This window comes from Saccopteryx bilineata, chromosome 12, assembly GCF_036850765.1.
Source record: "Saccopteryx bilineata isolate mSacBil1 chromosome 12, mSacBil1_pri_phased_curated, whole genome shotgun sequence".
Lineage (NCBI taxonomy): Eukaryota > Metazoa > Chordata > Mammalia > Chiroptera > Emballonuridae > Saccopteryx > Saccopteryx bilineata.
Genome location: NC_089501.1, coordinates 45585841 through 45605784, shown reverse-complemented (window position 1 = coordinate 45605784; position 19944 = coordinate 45585841). Strand labels below are relative to the sequence as shown.

General features: G+C 35.5%; 1 protein-coding gene across 4 annotated transcripts in view; it reads right to left on the bottom strand.

The window, feature by feature from the left end:
* The window catches only part of ESR1 (estrogen receptor 1), a 366942-nt gene that overhangs the window by 133534 nt on the left and 213464 nt on the right, over window positions 1-19944 (bottom strand). For all 4 annotated transcript variants that reach the window (XM_066247891.1, XM_066247890.1, XM_066247892.1 and 1 more), the window contains one exon: window positions 5311-5646. In XM_066247891.1, the coding sequence (XP_066103988.1) occupies window positions 5311-5646 (336 nt within the window). The remainder of the gene's footprint in view (window positions 1-5310; window positions 5647-19944) is intronic.

Sequence of the window (19944 nt, the reverse complement as noted above, 5' to 3'; positions counted from 1 at the left end):
ATGAACCAAAAGATGTATACAAAACATTCCATCCAACAGCAACAGAATAGTCTGCTGAAGCACGCAGGGAAGGTTCTCCTGTGCAGATCATTTATTAGGTCACCAAAAAAAAAATCTTAAAATGTTAGGATTGAAACTAAAAAATAGCTGAAGCAAGTGAAAATGGAAACACAACATACCAAAATTTATGAGCTACAGCAAAAGCAGTTATAAGAGGGAAGTTTATAGTAATAAAAACATCTTCATTAAGAAAAAAAGAGTTCAAAAAAACAAATACCCTAAAGAACTAAGGAAAAAACAAAGTCAAAGTTAGCAGAAGGGAGTGGAACAAAGAATGGAGTGGAAATAAATGAAAAAAAAGAGAGAGGACACAAATAGAATTATAAATTTATTTTTTTATCAGTAGGTGTTATTACTGATACAACACAAATATAGAGGATCATAGGAAACTACTGTGAACAATTATTCTGGACTGCTGCACACAAAACTGGGTCCCTGATCCCATGAACCTACTATATAGTCCTGGTTTTCTTACATCTGACGTGAGAGAGAAACAAACCTCTATCTTTTAAGCTGCTGTATGTTTTTACTGCTGCTGTTGTTTGTCTTATTTTTTTTTTTTTTTTTTTCATTTTTCTGAAGCTGGAAACAGGGAGAGACAGTCAGACAGACTCCCGCATGCCCCCGACCGGGATCCACCCGGCCCGCCCACCAGGGGCGGTGCTCTGCCCCCCAGGGGGCGATGCTCTGCCCATCCTGGGCGTCGCCATATTGCGACCAGAGCCACTCTAGCGCCTGAGGCAGAGGCCACAGAGCCATGCCCAGCGCCCGGGCCATCTCTGCTCCAAAGGAGCCTTGGCTGCGGGAGGGGAAGAGAGAGACAGAGAGGAAAGCGCGGCGGAGGGGTGGAGAAGCAAATGGGCGCTTCTCCTGTGTGCCCTGGCCGGGAATCGAACCCGGGTCCTCCGCACGCTAGGCCGACGCTCTACCGCTGAGCCAACCGGCCAGGGCTTATTTATTTATTTATTTATTTATTTATTTATTTATTTATTTATTTATTTTTATAGCCACTGAATACTCATCATAAAAAATACAGAACTTTTACCACACTGTGTAAAAAAAAAAAAAAAAAGTTCTCCAAAGCAATCTTAAGAAAGAACAAAGCTGGAGGCATCACACTTCCAAACTATATTACAAAGCTACAGTAATCAAGAGTATGATATTGGCATAAAAACACACATAGATCAACGGAACAGAATAGAGAGCCTAGAAATAAATCCTTACATATATGTCAAGAATATACAAAGAGTAAAGAAGAGTCTCTTCAATAAATGGTGTTGGGAAAAGTGGACAATCTCAAGCCAAAGAACAAAATTGGACCCCTATCTGGCACTGGCCACGAAAATCAACTGAGAGTGGAGTAGGGACTTGAAGGCAGGCCTGAAACCGTAAAACTCCTAGAACAAAAACACAGGGAGTAAACTCCTGGACAGTGGTCTTGGAAATACTTGTTTGGAGTTGACGCCAAAAGCAAAAATACACAAATGAGACTACAGCAAACTAAAAAGTTTCTGCAGAGCAAAGGAAACAATCTACAAAAAGAAGAGGCGACCTACAGAATGGGAGAAAATACTTTCAAATCATGTATCTCATGAGAGATTCATATCCAACTAATGGTTAAAAAAAACTGATTAAAAAATGGACAAAGAAACTGGAGGGTTTTCCAAAGAAGATATACAAATAGCCAACAGGTACATAAAGAGGTGCTCAACATCTCTAATCGTCAGGGAAATACAAATAAAAACAATGATAAGCTATCACCTCACACCTGTTAGAATGGCTATTATCAAAGACAAGAGCTAACACCTGCCTACGAGGCTGGGGAGGAGAGGAAACCCTTGCACACTGTTGGCAGGAAAGTAAACTGATGCAGCTGCTGTGGTAAACAGTACTGAGGTTCTTCAAAATTTTAAAATAGAATTACCATATGACCCAGAAATCCCACTTCTGGGTATACATCCACTTTTGAATGAAAACAGGGTATCAAAGAGGTAGCTGCACTCCCACGTTCACTGCAGCGTTTTCATAATATCCAGGAATGACCTTAATGTCCATCAGTAAACGAGTGGATAAAGAAGATGTGGTCTATATACATACAATGGAATATTATTCAGCTATGAAAAAGGAGATCCTGCCATCTGTTATAACACAGGTGGCCCTTGAGGGCATTATACAAAGTAACATAACCCAGACAGAGAAAGATAAATAGTGCATGGTGTTACTTATATGTGAAATCATTTTTAAAAAATTCAACTCATAGAAACCGAGAGTACAAAAGTGGTTGTCAGGGATTCAGGGATGGGGCAAATAGGCAGCTGTAAGATACAAACAGACTGAGGATCTAATGCAAAAAAACTTGTGACTATAGTTGATAACCCTGAATTGTATCCTTGAAACTTATTAAGAGAGTAGAATTTAACTGTTCTCACACAAACAAAAAAATAAATAAATATGTGAGGTCATAAATGGGTTAATTAACTAGATGGAGTAAATCCTTTATATATATAAAATATTTTACCATATACCTATGTAGTATCTATCTATACATCAGATCACCAATATACACTTAAATATCTTACAATTTTGTCAATTATACCTTGGTATAGCTGAAATGTTTACAGAAGAAAATTAATTCACAGTTTCTGTTATATGGATAGACTTTCTGAGAACCAACCAAGTGTCTGGCACAGGTTTTTGTGCCATATAGCTAATTGCACGTTCTTCTAGAACTTGCTTTCTTACTACTCTTTTTACTGATAATATATTTTATTCTTTCTTTTTAAAATTACTATTATTATTCTCAAACTACTGTCACATAAATAGTTTGATTGTCTATATTAGATTTCCTTTGTGGGTTATTTTTTAAATGACAGATGGTGTCTGAATTATAAAAGTTTTTCAAAATGTGACTGTCAAGTTTTTCAAAAAGCATGACACTCATTTTCAAATATTTTTAGAAGACTTTTTATCTCTCATTTTTCATCTTTTTTGAATCAATAACCATTTTTATTCTGCTTAGTCAAATGGCTTTTGATTTACAACAGCTGTATTCTAATAGCATACACACACATATATACATACATATGTATAATTTCTTTTTTGCTTTTATAATTCTATTTTTAAAACCATCAAGTAACAAGACAGAGTTTGTTCCAAGGATTTAAAAATCATTCAGGTTTTCCAAGCTAAAATAATCACGTGGTTTTGCTACACATCTCATTACTACAAATATGCTTAGTTATAGGCTTATCAGTGAGATGGCTGAGCCTGGATGTAATATTTTCCTTCCCTTTATTTCTGTCACCATTTTATTTTTAAATTCAGAAGATTATTACCATGAATTCGTCATCCACGGGTAATGTGTTTAAATTTAATTCCTGTTGTTCCAAACACTACTTAATTTTTATAATTATAAGTGTCATGATGAGAATCAACTGACAACTACAAAAATATATTGAGAGTTTAGCAGTGCTCAGGGATATGGTCATTATTATTATTTAATTATTCTCTTCTCCCAAATTATGTAAAAAGGCAATGATAAGATTATCATTATATTAAATTATTATATTATATATTATATAATTAAGATAAAATCTATACCCACATTACATTTAGATTCCAATATTTGCTTATTATAGATCTGCTTTCCATGAGAATGTTAAGTAGGTAGGTGCACAATAACACTCTTAATTCCAAAAGTGGCTGGGAGCTTTCATTCGCCATGAGGACTAGCCCTCAGTATCTAAACGTGCCTGCTAATCCCCACGCTTCTCTATAACCCAGACCCTACCACCTACATGGATGTGCTCTAGCAAATTTAGATCACAGCATGGCTGGCTCCTTATTCAAATTCACAGTTCACAGACCAGTGGACTCTGAAATATAAGTACAAAACTCCACATTTATTTAGTTTAATAAAAAGCATCCCATGTTTTATGGGTAACAAATTGATTTCATCGATTAGAAAAAAAAAAAAAACAAATGAGACCACCTGTCTAAATCCATTACTGATTTCATCTATGAGCCCAAGAAAAAAATTTTTCTTCTCGCCCTGATTCTTCTACGTGAGCTCCTGAATGGATATGTGGGGCAGGGAGGAAGTTATTATCTAGTCTCAATTCCATAATAACTAGAGTTCTTCTCCCTGAATAAGAACAATAGGCAAGTTTTACAGGAACACCAGTTCTGAGAAAAATCAACTGAACTTCAGCCGCTGCACCTTTCTACAAACTCCTCTCAGGATTAGGATGAGGACCTAATTTGTCCTCATCTTATAAGAAAAATCTTTTTAAAAAAAATTTCTTTCTTCTAAAATATTCAGAACAGGAAGTTGAGTAAGTAATTGGGCATACAATAAGAAACTTATTATTATCTCTGTAGTTCACAAAGACCTTAAAAGAAAATATTTTAAGGTAAAATTGTTTATTAATAATTGATAATTTTAAATAGAAGTCCTCAATATTAATAATGTATAGATCATATATCATTTAATGTTTAAAAATGTTGACAGTATGAACATATAATATTAATGTTGTTGATTATGTAGTGTCCACCTCAGACTTTTTGGTGATTAAGATTGTTAAAAATACTGGCCCTGGCCGGTTGGCTCAGTGGTAGAGCATCGGCCTGGTGTGCAGAGGTCCTGGGTTCGATTCCTGGCCAGGGCACACAGGAGAAGCGCCCATCTGCTTCTCCACTCCTCCCCCTCTCCTTCCTCTCTGTCTCTCTCTTCCCCTCCCGCAGCGAGGCTCCATTGGAGCAAAGATAGCCCGGGCACTGGGGATGGCTCCTTGGCCTCTGCCCCAGGCGCTAGAGTGGCTCTGGTCGCAACAAAGCAATGCCCCGGAGGGGCAGAGCATCGCCCCCTGGTGGGCGTGCTGGGTGGATCCCGGTCGGGCGCATGTGGGAGTCTGTCTGTCTCTCCCCATTTCCAGCTTCAGAAAAATACAAAAATAAATAAATAAATAAATAAATAAATAAAAATAAAAAAAGAACGTGAAAAAAATAATGTCAAGGTAAAGAATTTAATCATCTAGATTTTTATTTTTAAAACAATCTTTCCTACTTTCCAGGAGAATTAGAGTGCACTGATACTAAAACTTAACAGATTCTGCTGTAACCTTGAAACCAATTATTGATATGTAGATACCAAGCTATTGTTTCCTACTATGTCTTTCTCTTACAACATCGTAACCAGTTCATACATAGTTAGTGACTCTTCAAAATAGAAGTTGAACTTAGTGTTCTTACCTGGCACCCTCTTCGCCCAGTTGATCATATGAACCAGCTCCCTATCTGCAAGGTTGGTCAGCAAGCCCATCATCGAAGCCTCACTGAAGGGTCTGCTGGGGTCGTACTCAGAATAGATTAGGGGGGGCTCTGCATCCATCAAGGCACTGACCATCTGATCGGCTGTTAGGGATAAGGCAGGGCTGTTCTTCTTAGTGTGCTTAATCAGGAGGGGGCTGGGCCACAGGTTGGCGGATCTCATGTCCCCAGAGGACCCCGCTTCATTTCTGCTCTCCCCATCATCTCTTTGGCGCTTGTGTTTCAACATTCTTCCTCCTCTTCGGTCTTTCCGTATCCCTGAGAACACAGGGGAAAAAAACAGTTTATTCTTTTTCTTATGTAAACTTTTATAGTAAAACCATCTTCAGTACTAATAACCTCTTACTCTTTTTAAAGAAAAACCTTGAGGTACAGGTATGCTGGTAAATGTTTAACAACTAGCTGCCCACAAATGTTTTTAAAAAGTTTCAATGTGTACCATTCACCAATTTTCATTGTGTGAATACTCCTACCATGGCAAATTTCAAGCTAATTTTCTCAGATCAAGCAGCTTACAAATCTCCTGCAAACTGAACAATACGCTTTTGTTAGCCAGTACAAGCTGGCTCTGACAAATCGTGTGTGTGTGTGTGTGTGTAAAACAGATGCTATAAAAAACATTATACTTAGTTATCCTTGTGATATAGCTTAGCGTCAAACACTGCTTCGTGAATATTCTTTAATAATAAATTAATGCAACAAAGAACTGGTTCTTCGAAAAAATTAGTACAATTGACAAACCTCTGTCTAGACTCACTAAGGAAAAAAGAAGAGACTCAAACAAAATTAGAAGTGAAAGAAAAGTTACATAAACACCACAGAAATACAAAGAATCATACAAGAAAATTATAAAAGACTATATGCCACCAAATTCAATAACCTAGAAGAAATAGATAAGTTCCTAGAAATATATAACTTTCCTAGACTGACTCACAAAGAACTGAAAAATCTAAACAGACCAATTACCAGTGAGGTAATTTAAACAACCACCAAAAAACCTCCCAAAAAATAAAATTCTAGGACCAGATGACTTCACTAGTGAAATCTACCAAACATGCAAAGAAGATTTAATACCTATCCTTCTCAAAATCTTCCAAAAAATTGAAGAGGCAATAAATCCTAACACATTTTATGAGACCAACATAATCTTGATACCAGCAAAGAAAATGAAAAAAAAAAAAGGAAAAGAAAACTACAGATCAGTATGTCTCATGAATACAAAATCAAAAACCCTAACAAATTGAATATAACAACACATTAAAACAGTGATTTTCAAATGGTGCGCCAGGGCACTGGTGTGCTGCAAGAATTTTTACAATGTACACTCCCTTACCACTTAGTCAGGGGCACTGACCTCTTTTTCCCTTAGGTTGTCAAATGAAAAAGAAAATGACAACAGCTGACACAGCAGCCATCATGTGGGAATGAATTAAAATTATACCTAGTTTTTTTGTCAATTTGGCAGAAAACTATATTTTTAGGTGTGCTGCAGAATTTTAGTAATTAGTTTACATATACCATGGATGAAGAAGGTTGAAAATTGCTGCATTAAAAAGGTAATACAGCCTGACCAGGCGGTGGCGCAGTGGATAGAGGGTCGGACTGGGATGCAGAGGACCCAGGTTCGAGACCCCAAGGTCGCCAGCTTGAGCGCGGGCTCATCTGGTTTGAGCAAAAGCCCACCAGCTTGAACCCAAGGTCGCTGGCTCCAGCAAGGGGTTACTCGGTCTGCTGAAGGCCCGCGGTCAAGGCACATATGAGAAAGCAATCAATGAACAACTAAGGTGTTGCAACGCACAATGAAAAACTAATGATTGATGCTTCTCATCTCTCTCCGTTCCTGTCTGTCTGTCCCTGTCTATCCCTCTCTCTGACTCACTCTCTGTCTCTGTAAAAAATAAATAAAATTAAAAAAAAAAAAAAGGTAATACATCATAATCAAGTGGAGTTCGTTACAGAGGTGCAAGGTTGGTTCAATATACACAAATCAATCAATGTGACACACCACATAAAAAAATAAAAGATATAAATCATATATCAATGGATGCACAAAAAGCATTTGATAAGCTACAACATCCACTCATAAAATGAGTATAGAAGAAAAGTACCTCAAAATAATATAGGACATATATGACAAACCCTTAGCTAATATCATACTCAATAATGAAATACTGAAGGTTTTTCCTCTGAGATCAGGAATCAGACAAGGATGCCCACTCTCACCACCATTATTCAACATAGTACTGGAAGTCCTAGACACAGCAATCAGACAAGAGAAAGAAGTACAAGGCATTCAAACTGTAAATGAAGAAGTAAAATTGTTATTTTTGCAGATGGTATAATTCCTTATATAAAAAAACCTTAAAAATGCCATACAAAAAACTATTAGAAACAATGAACAAATACAGTAAAGTTTTAGGATACAAAATAAATAAACAAAAATCTATTGCATTTCTATACACTAACAATGAAATTTTAGGAAAGTTAAAAAATAGTTCTTTTTACAATGGCAACAAAAAGAATAAAATATCTAGAAATAAACAACAAATGGTGTAAAAGACCTATGCACTGAAAACTACAAGATATTATTAAGAGAGATTGAAGAAGACACAAAGAAATGGAAAGATATTTTATGTTCATAGACTGGAAAAATCAACATACTTAAAGTGGCCATACTACCCAGAGCAATATGCAAATTTAATGCATTCCCCATCAAAATCCCAATGGCATTTTTCTAAAGAGAACAATAAATTATCAGATCTGTATGGAACCACAAAAGACACCAAATAGTCAAAGCAATCGCTGAGCAAGAAGAATGAAGCCAGAGGTATCACGCTCCCTGACTTCAAATTAAATTACAAAGATAGTTTTAAAAAGCATTTAGTAAACATCCTTATCATTCAAGTAGACCTTTTAATGAAAGACATGAAAGACAAATGACATCCAAAATGTATCTGACAGCCTCTGGACGCCAGAGATGCTCCATAAGTTTTTAATTGCTACTAAATTCTATTTTATCACCTCAGGAATTGGCCCAAAACCCTCAAGTAGTGTAGTTGGTTCTAAGATTTTCACAAATGTATTTCTTTTTCTACTATGAATGATTTTAAAGAGTTTAAAATAATTTCCTTTGAAAGGTTTACTCATTTGTGGTTTTCACTAACTAAATTAGGGCGGAAGGAAAGAATCCAATGTATTTCGCAGTGATTCTTTCAGGTTTCAGATCAATATCACAACCTGAAAAGGCCATGCTGTGGTGCTGAAATGCATTGAAAGAAACAAGTATTTTAAAAAGACAAAAATTAATACAATATTCCATATTTTCAAAAACATTAATCTCTCCAAAATATTGTTACGAAGCAACAGTTCTTTTTCTAAGTTTTTTATTGAATTTATTGTGGTGACATTGGTTAATAAAATTATAGAGGTTTCAGGTGTACAACTACTTTACATCAGTGGTCCCCAATCCCCGGGCCACGAACCGTTACCGGTCCATGGGCCATTTGGTACCAGTCCACAGAGAAAGAATAACTAACTTACGTTATTTCCGTTTTATTTACATTTAAGTCTGAACAATGTTTTATTTTTTAAAAATGACCAGATTACCTCTGTTACATCCGTCTAAGACTCACTCTTGACGCTTGTCTCGGTCACGTGATACATTTATCCGTCCCACCTTAAAGGCCAGTCCGTGAAAATATTTTCTGACATTAAACTGGTCCGTGGCCCAAAAAAGGTTGGGGGCCACTGCTCTACATGGTAAAAGATACTTTGCAATTTTCATTAAGTTAAGGATCTTTTCTTTAATTCATTTTTATTGAATTTATTGGGGTGGCATTGGTTAATAAATTATATAGGTTTCAGGTGTACAATACCATAACACGTCATCTGTCTATTGTGTTGTGTGCTCACCACCCAAGTCAAGTCTCCTTCCATCACCATTTATCCCCCTTTACCACCTCCTACTGCCCCTCCCCCATTTCCCTCTGGTAATCTCCATAATGTTGTCTGTGTCTATGAGTCTTTTTAATGTTTGTTTGCTTTTGCTTAATCCCTTCATGATTTTCACCCAGCCCCACACCCCAGCCCCTGTCCCCTCTGACAGCTGTCAGTCTGTTCTCTGTATCTATGAGTCTGTCTCTATTTTGCTTGTTAGCTCGTTTTGTTCATTCGAGTCCACATATGAGTGAAATCATATGGTACTTGTTTTTCTCTAAGTGCCTTATTTCACTTAGTGTAATGTTCCCCAGGTCCATCTATGCTATCACAAAGGGTAACAATTTCCTCTTTTTTATGGCTAAATAGTATTCCATGTGTAAATGTTCCACAGCTTTTTTTAATCCCCTAATCTAATGACAGACACTTGAAGTGCTTCCAAATCTTGGCTATTGTAAATAACGCCACAATGAACACAGGTGTGCACATATTCTTTCAAAGTAATTATTCAAGTTTCTTCAGATATATTACCAGAAATGGAATTGCTGGGTCAGGAGGCAGTTCCATTTTTAACTTTATGAGGTAACCCCATACTGCTTAACAGTGGCTCTACCAATCTGCATTCCCAAAAACAGTGCATGAGGGTTCCCTTTTCTCCACATCCCTTGCCAACACTTGTTGCTTGTTGATTTACTGATGTTAAGACATTCTAACAGGTGTGAAATGATATCACATTTTGGTTTTAATTTGCATTTCTTTGATGATTAGTGACATTGAGCAACTTTTCATAGGTCTATTGGCTATCTATATGTCCTCTATGGAGGAGTGTCTATTTAGGTTCTTTGCCCATTTTTAATTGAATTTTTTGTATTTTAAGTGTTGAGTTTTATTAAGTTTTTTATAAATTTTGAATATTAACCCCTTATCAGATGTATCACTGGTGAATATGTTCTCCCACTCAATGGGTTGTTTCTGCGTTATTGTTAATAGTTTCCTTTGCTATGAAAAAATATTTTTGTTTTATGTAGTTCCATTTGTTTATTTTTTCTTGTTTTTCATGCCTAAGGCAAAATATGAGAAAAAAAATATTGCCATGAAAAATGTCCAAGATTTTATTGCCTATGTCTTCTTCTAAGATTTTTATGGTTTTGAGTCTAATGTTTAAGTTTTTAATCCATTTTGAGTTTATTCTTGTGTATGATTTAAGAAGATGGTCCAGTTTAATTTCTTTGCACGTATCTGTCCAATTCTCTCAAAACCATTTATTGAATAGACTGTCTTTACCCTACTGTATGTTTTTGCCTCCTTTGTCAAAAATTAATTAACTATAAAGTTATGGGTTTATTTCTTGGCTTTCTATTCTGTCCTATTTATCTATATGTCTGTTTTTACACCAATACCATGCTGTTTTGATTACTATGGTCTTGTAGTATTGCTTGATATTAGGTAGCATGATTCCTCCGACTTTGTTTTACTTTCTCAAGATTGCTGTGGTTTCATACATATTTCATAATTCTATGAAATGTGCCATTGATATCTTGATAGGAATTGTATTAAATCTATAAATTGCTTTGGGTATTATACATATATTAATTATGTTCATTCTTCCTATCCATGAACACAGTATATGCTTCCACTTATTTGTATCTTCTTCAACTTCTTTCTTCAGTGTCTTATAATTTTCCAAATATAAGTCTTTTACACTCATTGTTACATTTATTCATAGGTAGTTTATTCTTTTTGAAGCAATTGTGAGTGGAATCATTTTCTTAGTTTCAACTTTCTGATAGTTCATTATTGTTGTATAAAAATGAAACTAATTTCTGGATATTTATTTTGTATCCTGCTACTTTACTGAATTAATTTATCAGTTCTAGTGGATTTTTGGTAGAACCTTCAGGGTTCTCTATATACAGTATCATGTCATCTACAAATAATGACAGTTTTCCTTCTTCTTTTTTAATGTGGATGCTTATTATTTCTTCTTCTTATCTGGTTGCTGTGGCTAGGACTTTCAGTACTATGTTGAGTAACAGTGGTGTAAGCAGACATCCCTGTCATATTTCTGATTTTAAGGGAATCACTTGTAGTTTTTACACATTGAGCATGATGTTGGCTGTGAGTTTGTCATATATGGCCTTTCTTACATTGAGGTATGTTCTTTTTATTTCCACTTTGCTGAGAGTTTTTTTATCATAAATGGTTGCTAGGTTTTTATAAAATACTTTTCTACAGCTATTAATATGATCTTTTAGTTTTTATTCTTCATTTTGTTTCTGTGATGTATCACATTTATTGATCTGTGGATATCACACTAACTTGCATCTTTGCAATACAAATCCCACTTGGTCACTTTTAATTGATTGCTGGAACTCCTTTGTTAATATTCTGTTGAGGCTCATCAGAGATATTGGGCCATAATTTTCTTTCTCTTATAGTGTCTTTATCTGGTTGTGGAATTAGTATAATTGCTAGCCTCATGAAATGAGCTTGAGAGTTCTCCCACTTCTTAAATTTTCTGAAATAGTTTGAGAAGGATTGATGTTATTTCTTATTTGAATGTTTGGTAAAATTCACCTGAGAAACCATCTAGTTCAGGACCTCTGTTTGTCGGGAGGTGTCTGTTTCTTTGTTTGTTTTGATTACTGCTTCAATTTTACTAGCTATAATTTCTCTATTAATATTCTCTGATTCTTTCTGATTCACTTTTGGAAGATTGAATGTTTCTAAGAATTTATATATCCATCTTCCACTTTGCCCAATTTGTCAGCATTTAGTTGTTCATGATATTTTCTTACAATTCTTTGGTGTCAGTTGTTACTTCCCCTGTTTCATTTCTGATTTTACTCATTTGGGGCCTCTCTCTTTTTCTCTTGAGGAGTCTGGTTAAAGGTTTGTCAATCTTGTTTATCTTTTCAAAGAACTAGCTTTTGGTTTCATTGATCTTTTTAATTGTTTTTTAGACTCTATTTCATTTATTCCTGCTCTGATCTTTATTATTTCCTTCCTCCTACTCACTTTGGGCTCTGTTTGTTCTTCTTTTTCCATTACTTTTAAGTATAAATTTAGATTGTTTGAGAATTTTCTTATTCCTTGAGATAGGCCAGTAACGCTATGACATTTTGAAAATATAATGAATCCACTGACTCTTTTTATTTGTGCAGTATTAAAATAAGTGCTTCTCAGAACTCTTGGAATAAGTCATAATACTAATGATTATTACCACTAATATGCATTGAGTACCCATCATCTCACCATGTGTTTTAAGCACTTTATATACACTTTACAAGTTAGCACTCTACAATAAAATTAACCCGCTCAATAATTTTATAAAGTAAATATTTGGAAATGGCTATGCTACTAAAATAAATCTGTCTAAGACCATTCTCTATTAAGGATGATTTGAGATCCTAGTTCTGAAAAAATAAAGATTTTTTTTCAGTTAACAGAGTTTTAAATTTTTATCCATTATTAACAATGTTGACAAATATAAGGACACCTAGAAATAAAATAATTCAGATAAAAAGAGCAGTTGTATCTGACCAGTCATAGTGTCCTTAGGCTGGCCTTTCAACTATTTCATTGCCAAATGTACTAGTGAGGTTCTATTCAAGTCGAGGGAGATCATATTCACACTACACTCAGCCCATCAGCACACAGCCGGAGTATCATACTCATTGCTGGATGCTGCACATATAAGCGAAATAAATCTGTTCGGGTTAGAGTAGCTAGAATAGTAAGTAGACACAAAATCGGGTCACATGGAGAATGACTGAGGAACTAAAGAAGTTAAAGAAAACATGAGGGTCACTCTCAGAGAGGCTGTCCTGCATAAGACTGTGTTATAACCTTAATGTTTATAGTCCCCCCAATATGATGGGATTTAGAAATGGTGCCTTTGGGAGGCAATTAGACTTAATTCAGGAGGGTGAGTGTGGCACCCTCCTGAATAGAATTGGTGCCCTTATAAGAAGCCAGAGAGCTAGCTAGTACCCTTTACCGTGTGAGGATACAAGAAAAGTGCCACCTGCAGGCCAAGAAGTAGACCCTCGCCAGACTCCAGTTTTGCACCTTGACCTTGAACTTCGCAACCTCCAGAACCATGAGAAATAAAAATGTGTTGTTTAAGCCACCCAGTCTAAGGTATGTATGTTGTAGCAGCCTAAACTGGCCTAGAGAGACAGATTCATCTCGCTCTTTATGAGCCCAAATGGTAAAATAGAAGGAAGATGTGAAAACGATGAGTAGTTAGAACCCAGCAGAAGGAAGCAGTTTTTTACAGTCAAAGCTTACAACAAAACTAGGACCTGCTTCCGTAGGAAGTGAGGCTTTGGATCACTGGCAGTTTCCAGGAAAAGGCCAGATAAAGGCCGAAGGGATTCAGCTACCCAGTAAGTGTTTGCGCTATGTGACCTTCACTTTACCTCCCACCCTCAGATTGTATGATTCTAGGATCATCTATTTGGAATGTTAGACCAGAAGCCTCAGGATGAAAAACAGGAAAAGAAGATCAAAGGCAAATAATTTCTTTAGGTTCACATTTCTTACGAAATTCTGAGGTCAGAGTTTTGAGGAGATGGGTTCTGACTGATATTTACCTGCTTTGGGTTGGGACTGGGATAAAAAAATAGATTATTCTTTAGTAGTAGTTAGTGTATTACTCAAATACCATTTATTCCTTCTTCGGTGCAACTTTACAAAGAGGTAGAGGATGTGAACAGATTGTCCAGGAACCCTGCAGCAGAAAATGAAATCTTTTCATATCAGATCTATGTAGAAAGATAAGTGCAAATGATCTGACTGAAGAAGAAATGGTTAAAGATGGTATTCTTTTCCTCAAGATACAAAAAGGGGTCATCTGATTACAACTTCAGAACAACACTTTACTTTTTTTAAATAAAGTTTATGCTTTCTGTTATAAATGCAACTTACCTTCATTTTAAAAGATTTCAAAGGTAAAGACAGGTAGATAGAAAGTTAATGAAACAAAACCACTATTACTTCTCACTATAAAGGTCCCAGTGGTCATACTACAGACAATCTGATTTCCAGAAAAAGAATTTTAGACTCAGTTCGGGTACTAGTAGTGGTAGGTACCAAATTTGTTTATCAAAGGTTTTGTTCATTTGGTAAAAATTTGTTCAATACTTGCAATGTACAGGAGATGCCATGGTAAACAAAGACAGATTGTATTACTTCCATCAGGTTTTCAGCTTGGAGGGAGGCAGACAATCAAAAGTTCTTCAGCATTCATTGAATGAATGAATGAATGAATGAATGAATGAATGAATGAATTACCCGTAACACAATGGAAGGGATGAGTAAAACCAAAAAATGTTTCTTTAAGGGATGAAGTGACATTTTAGCTAAATCATGAAATTTCCTTTCTTATAGAAATTTAGAAGTTAGACTACTCAGATTGGTGAGGTATAGTACTATTTAGAGCAAGTGAGTTGAAGCAAAATGTCTCACAGATATGTGAGTCAAGTTGTTGAACACAAGACAAAAAATAACTACAGGTCTTGGATGTACAACAATAAAATACAACTGGAAAGACTGAAGAGAGAGTTAAATATTTATTAAATCATTAAGTAGTCAAATAAAAAAGTAGATTTGATTAGCTTTAATAAGTACTTTCTGTAATTTAATCCCAAAAGTACTTCTACTTTTCAGATGGCAAAGTCCTTACAAAATGTACAAACAGAACCAAAATAGCAAATGTTACATATTATATGGCCAACTGCATGTGATAGGATCCTGGGCATGGCTCATTGAGGCCGGCATCCTTTTCTACTAGTAAGAAGTAACTGTGCATCACCTATGACATACCGGTGTCATTATAAGTTACAATGTTGCACGAATATTTTATAGCAGCTCAAAGTGAATCAAACTAGAACTGAGTATAAGAAGGTGAAAAATGACCCAACTTCTATGTTAGCCTAGATTAAATGAGAATTGCCAATTAGAATCAAAGATTACAGGCTGTGTCTTAGGTCTTAGTTACATATAGAGTTGGGACATAAAAGTGCCACACATAATTAAAATCCAAAGATTAAACTGAAAGCTCATTCATTCACTGCTCCCTACCAAGACATTTTCAAGTATTATTTGTAGAGCAAGAACACAAATTGATACACGTTTTATTTAAGTTCACTTCCCTTTTTCTAATTTATTTTAACTATCAGTTAAAAAAGACCAAACTACCAGTTCACAGAGCAAAGGAAAAAAAGCAATTAGTTTAAATGATGCAAAAATTAAATAGGCAGCCTCTTGACAGTCAAGACACTTATTTGCAGCAAAGGGCATTTTTTTGGTATCCAATGCCACATGAACAAGATGTACTGTCACTTTCATTTTCTAGAACAGTTAAGTAAAATATTCGGAAGGACAATTCAGCTGTCCTGCAGCGGGCATGCTAGTGTACACACATTATTAGCGCTCAAGTTCTGTCACTGATGAGACAATACTGGCATCAAAGCAAATCTCTGACACACACCCTTTTTAATATTTTAAGCTTATAATAATTCAAGGATTACCCACTGGCTTCATATGAGAGATTGAAAAAACATATTATCTCTCGTCCAGCAAGTCCAACATACGTGTGAAATGCCACCAGTTTTAATTTTATCCACTTGGTTAAGCCTTCTCTAATATCCTTGTCACGGTGTTGAAGGGACTTGGAGACACTAAATATAGAACCTCCATTTAAGAGCACTCATTTGCGTGATTCTAATCCACTAGAAAGTGTTCAGTTAAGGGAATTTTATTCAACTAAGAAACACCGGCCACTGGACTGAGAATGAAAGGGTGAGAGGCTCGCACAGGGTGCGCTCTGGGTAAGGAGGACTGAAGACTCTCCTTCCAACCTACCTGGAATTTGGAAGGTTTGCTGCAAAGCAGGACAAGGACTGAGTCCTGGTAAGGAGAAAGAAGCTGAAGACATAATCAACTGCTTAAACAATTATGTTCTGACCCTAAAATCAAAAGATCTGTCTAAATTCTAAATAAGCCACTAATCTACTGAATAAAATCAAACACTACATTAAGACTCATGAATTTCCACAATTAATCCCCAAGTACTTTTCAGACCTATCCTTACAAATCTCCCTCCCCCCCATACACACAAACCTTTCTGTGTCATGTATGGGCCAGTACCCAAATTCCCACCCTGTGCTCTTTCTACCTCTCTTACATTGGCCTCCAAAGCCCAAGTAAAATCTCATTGTACCCATAGTCAATCAAGTCTTGGCCCTTACTGCAGTCTCTATTGGCTCTAGTTTCTACTTTCTTGTAGCTTTTCTTTCCCGTGCCCTTCATTAAACAACTGTCACGTGCTACCTTCTATGTTTAATTACACCTGAGTTCCCCCTCCCTGATCTATAGCCCGGAGCTTTGCTCTAGGCAGGAGGCTGGGGCAACTGTAGAGCTAACCTCATTTATTTTCCCTTTTCTCAAGAAGCACTGCCCTACACTGCAGGATAGCCAGGGTCTAAAAACAGTTGTTTCAAATATTTTCTCCAGTTGTTTTTTTTTAATGTTTCTGGTAGAAGGCAACACTGTTAGAACTGAAAGTGAATAGACAAATTTATTATTATAGTTGGAAACTTCTGTCTCCCTTGTGAATAATTAACAGTTTAAGAAGCCAGAAAATCTATATGGATTGAATTGACCTCTAAAGCACTATCAATCAACTTGATCTAATTGATATTTATAGTCTACTCTAAATCAACAGATAATATATATTATTCTTAGGCTCCAATAAAACACTCACCCAGATAGACTACATCCTAGAACATAAAAACACACTTAACAAATTTTAAATATAGAAACAATATAAAGTATGCTTTCATTTGAGAATTTAAATAAATAATATACTTTTAAAGAACAAATGGGTCAAAGAAATCTCAATAGAAATTTTAAAATATTTGAACTGAGTGAAAATAAAAATAAAATATCAAAACTAATAGGATGTAGAAAAGGTAATGATTAGAAGAAAATGTATAGCATTAAATATATATATCACATATAAATAAAAATATATCAAAAGCCTAAGTTTCCAATAGTAAGGAAACTAGAGAAAGAAAATCAAATTAAGCCTAAAGTAACCAGAAAAAACAATAAATATTAAATCAGAAAATAATAAAATTGAAAGCAGATTGCAAAAAATAAAATCAATGAAACAAAAACTGATTCTTTGAAAAGATCAATAAAATTGATTAACTCCTAGCCAGGATAATTAAACAAAAGAGAGAAAATACACACATTACAAATAACATGAATAAAATAGGAGTCACTATCACTGACTTCATGACCATAACAAGGATACTACGAATTAGTCTATGTCCACAAATATAAAAATTAAGATAAAATGCACCAATTGCTTGAAAGACAGAAATTATCAAAATTTACACAAGGAGTTACAAATAACCTGACTATCCCACAACTATAAAGTAAGTTTAATCAATAATTGATAACTCTCCAAAAATATCACCAGCTAACCCAGATGGTTTTACAAGTTATTTCTAAAAGAATTAAGAAGGAAACCATGCCAATTCTTTATGATCTCTTTCAGAAAACAAAAGCAGAGGAAACACTTAACTCGTTCTATAATTCCAGCTTTACTCCTAATACCAAAACCAGATAAAGATATTACAAGAAAGAAAGACTACAGACCAATATCTCTCCTGAACATCAGCACAAAAATTGTTAACAACTGTCACAAGTCAAATTCGAAAATGTATTAAAAAATTGTACACCATGACCAAATTGGATTTATTCCAGGTATGTAATGCAAGTTCAACATCTGAAAATAAGTGTAATTCATCACATTGACAAGGAAAACAGAAAAAGTCATACAAGTATATTGATTGATACATAGCATTTAACAAAATTATTCAATTTAAAAATTATTTGGAATCTTTAAAAAACTTTTATCAAAGTAGGAATAGGTAATAACTTTCTCAATTTGTTAAAAGATATCTACAGAAAATCCTACAGCTAACATCATCATAAACTGGATGTTTTTCCCTCAAAACCAGAAACAAGGCAAGGATGTCCTCTCTCATACTTCCTATTCAACAATGTACTGGAAATCCTAGAAAGTGTAATAAGACAAGAAAAGGATATAAAAGGTATGTAGACTGTAATGGAAGAAATAAAACTGTCTCTTTTCACAATTGACATGAATGTTTGTGCAAAAACTGACCCCCAAAAATTCCTTCTGGAACTAGTAAGTAATTATACAAGGTGCTGGGTTACAAGGTTAATTAAACAAAAGTCAATTGTTTTTCTTTATATCAGCAATGAACAATTAGAATTTGAAACTTAAAAAACAATACCACCTATAATAGTATATGAAATAAAATACTAAGGTATAAATTAACAAAATATGTACAGGACTTATGTATAGAAAACTATAAAATACAGGTGAAAAAAATCAAAGATCTTTAAAAAATGAAGAGCTATTTCATGTTTATGGATTGGAAGTTCAATATTGTTAATGTTCAGATTGTTCAATATTATCAATGTCAATTCTTCACAACTTGACCTATAGATTCGTGGCAATCACAGTAGAATTCAGCCACCTACTTTGCAGATATCAACAAACTAATTCTAAAGTTTAAATGGAAAGGAAAAAGATCTAGAATCGCCTTTAATACTGAAGAACTGAAGTACTGAATAAATTGGAGGACTCGTACTACCTGATTTCAAGAACTTTTCTACAGTAATAAAACAGTGTAGTATTGTTTAAAGAATAGATAGGTAGACCAGAGAATCAGAACAATGAGTCAAGAAATAAAGCTACACAAATATAGTCAACTGATCTTTGACAAAAGAGATAGAACAACTAAATGGAGAAAAGATAGTCTTCTCAACAAATTTTTTTGAAACAATTGGACAGTGACATGGAACAAGAATCTGTATACAAGCTTTACACTTCACACAAAAATTAATTTGAAATGAACCAATGACCTAAACAATAATGAGGAACCTAAAACTCCTTGAAGAAAACAGGAAAAATTCTACATGATCTTCAGTTTGGTGATAAGTTTGTAAGCACCAGACCAATAGAACAATCCATAAAAAAAGAGAATTAATGATTTGGACTTTATTAAAATTTAAGACTTACACTGAAAAAACACTGTTGAAAGAATGAGAAAACCAGCCACACACTAGAAGAAAATATCTTCAGAATACATATGGATAAAGATTATCATCAAAATATATAAAGAATTCTTAGCCCTGGCCAGTTGGCTCAGCGGTAGAGCGTCGGCCTGGCGTGCGGGGGGACCTGGGTTCGATTCCCGGCCAGGGCACATAAGAGAAGCGCCCATTTGCTTCTCCACCCCCACCCCCTCCTTCCTCTCTGTCTCTCTCTTCCCCTCCCGCAGCCGAGGCTCCATTGGAGCAAAGTTGGCCCGGGTGCTGGGGATGGCTCCTTGGCCTCTGCCCCAGGCGCTAGAGTGGCTCTGGTCACGGCAGAGCAACGCCCCGGAGGGGCAGAGCATCGCCCCCTGGTGGGCAGAGCATCGCCCCTGGTGGGCGTGCCGGGTGGATCCCGGTCAGGCGCATGCGGGAGTCTGTCTGACTGTCTCTCCCCGTTTCCAGCTTCAGAAAAAT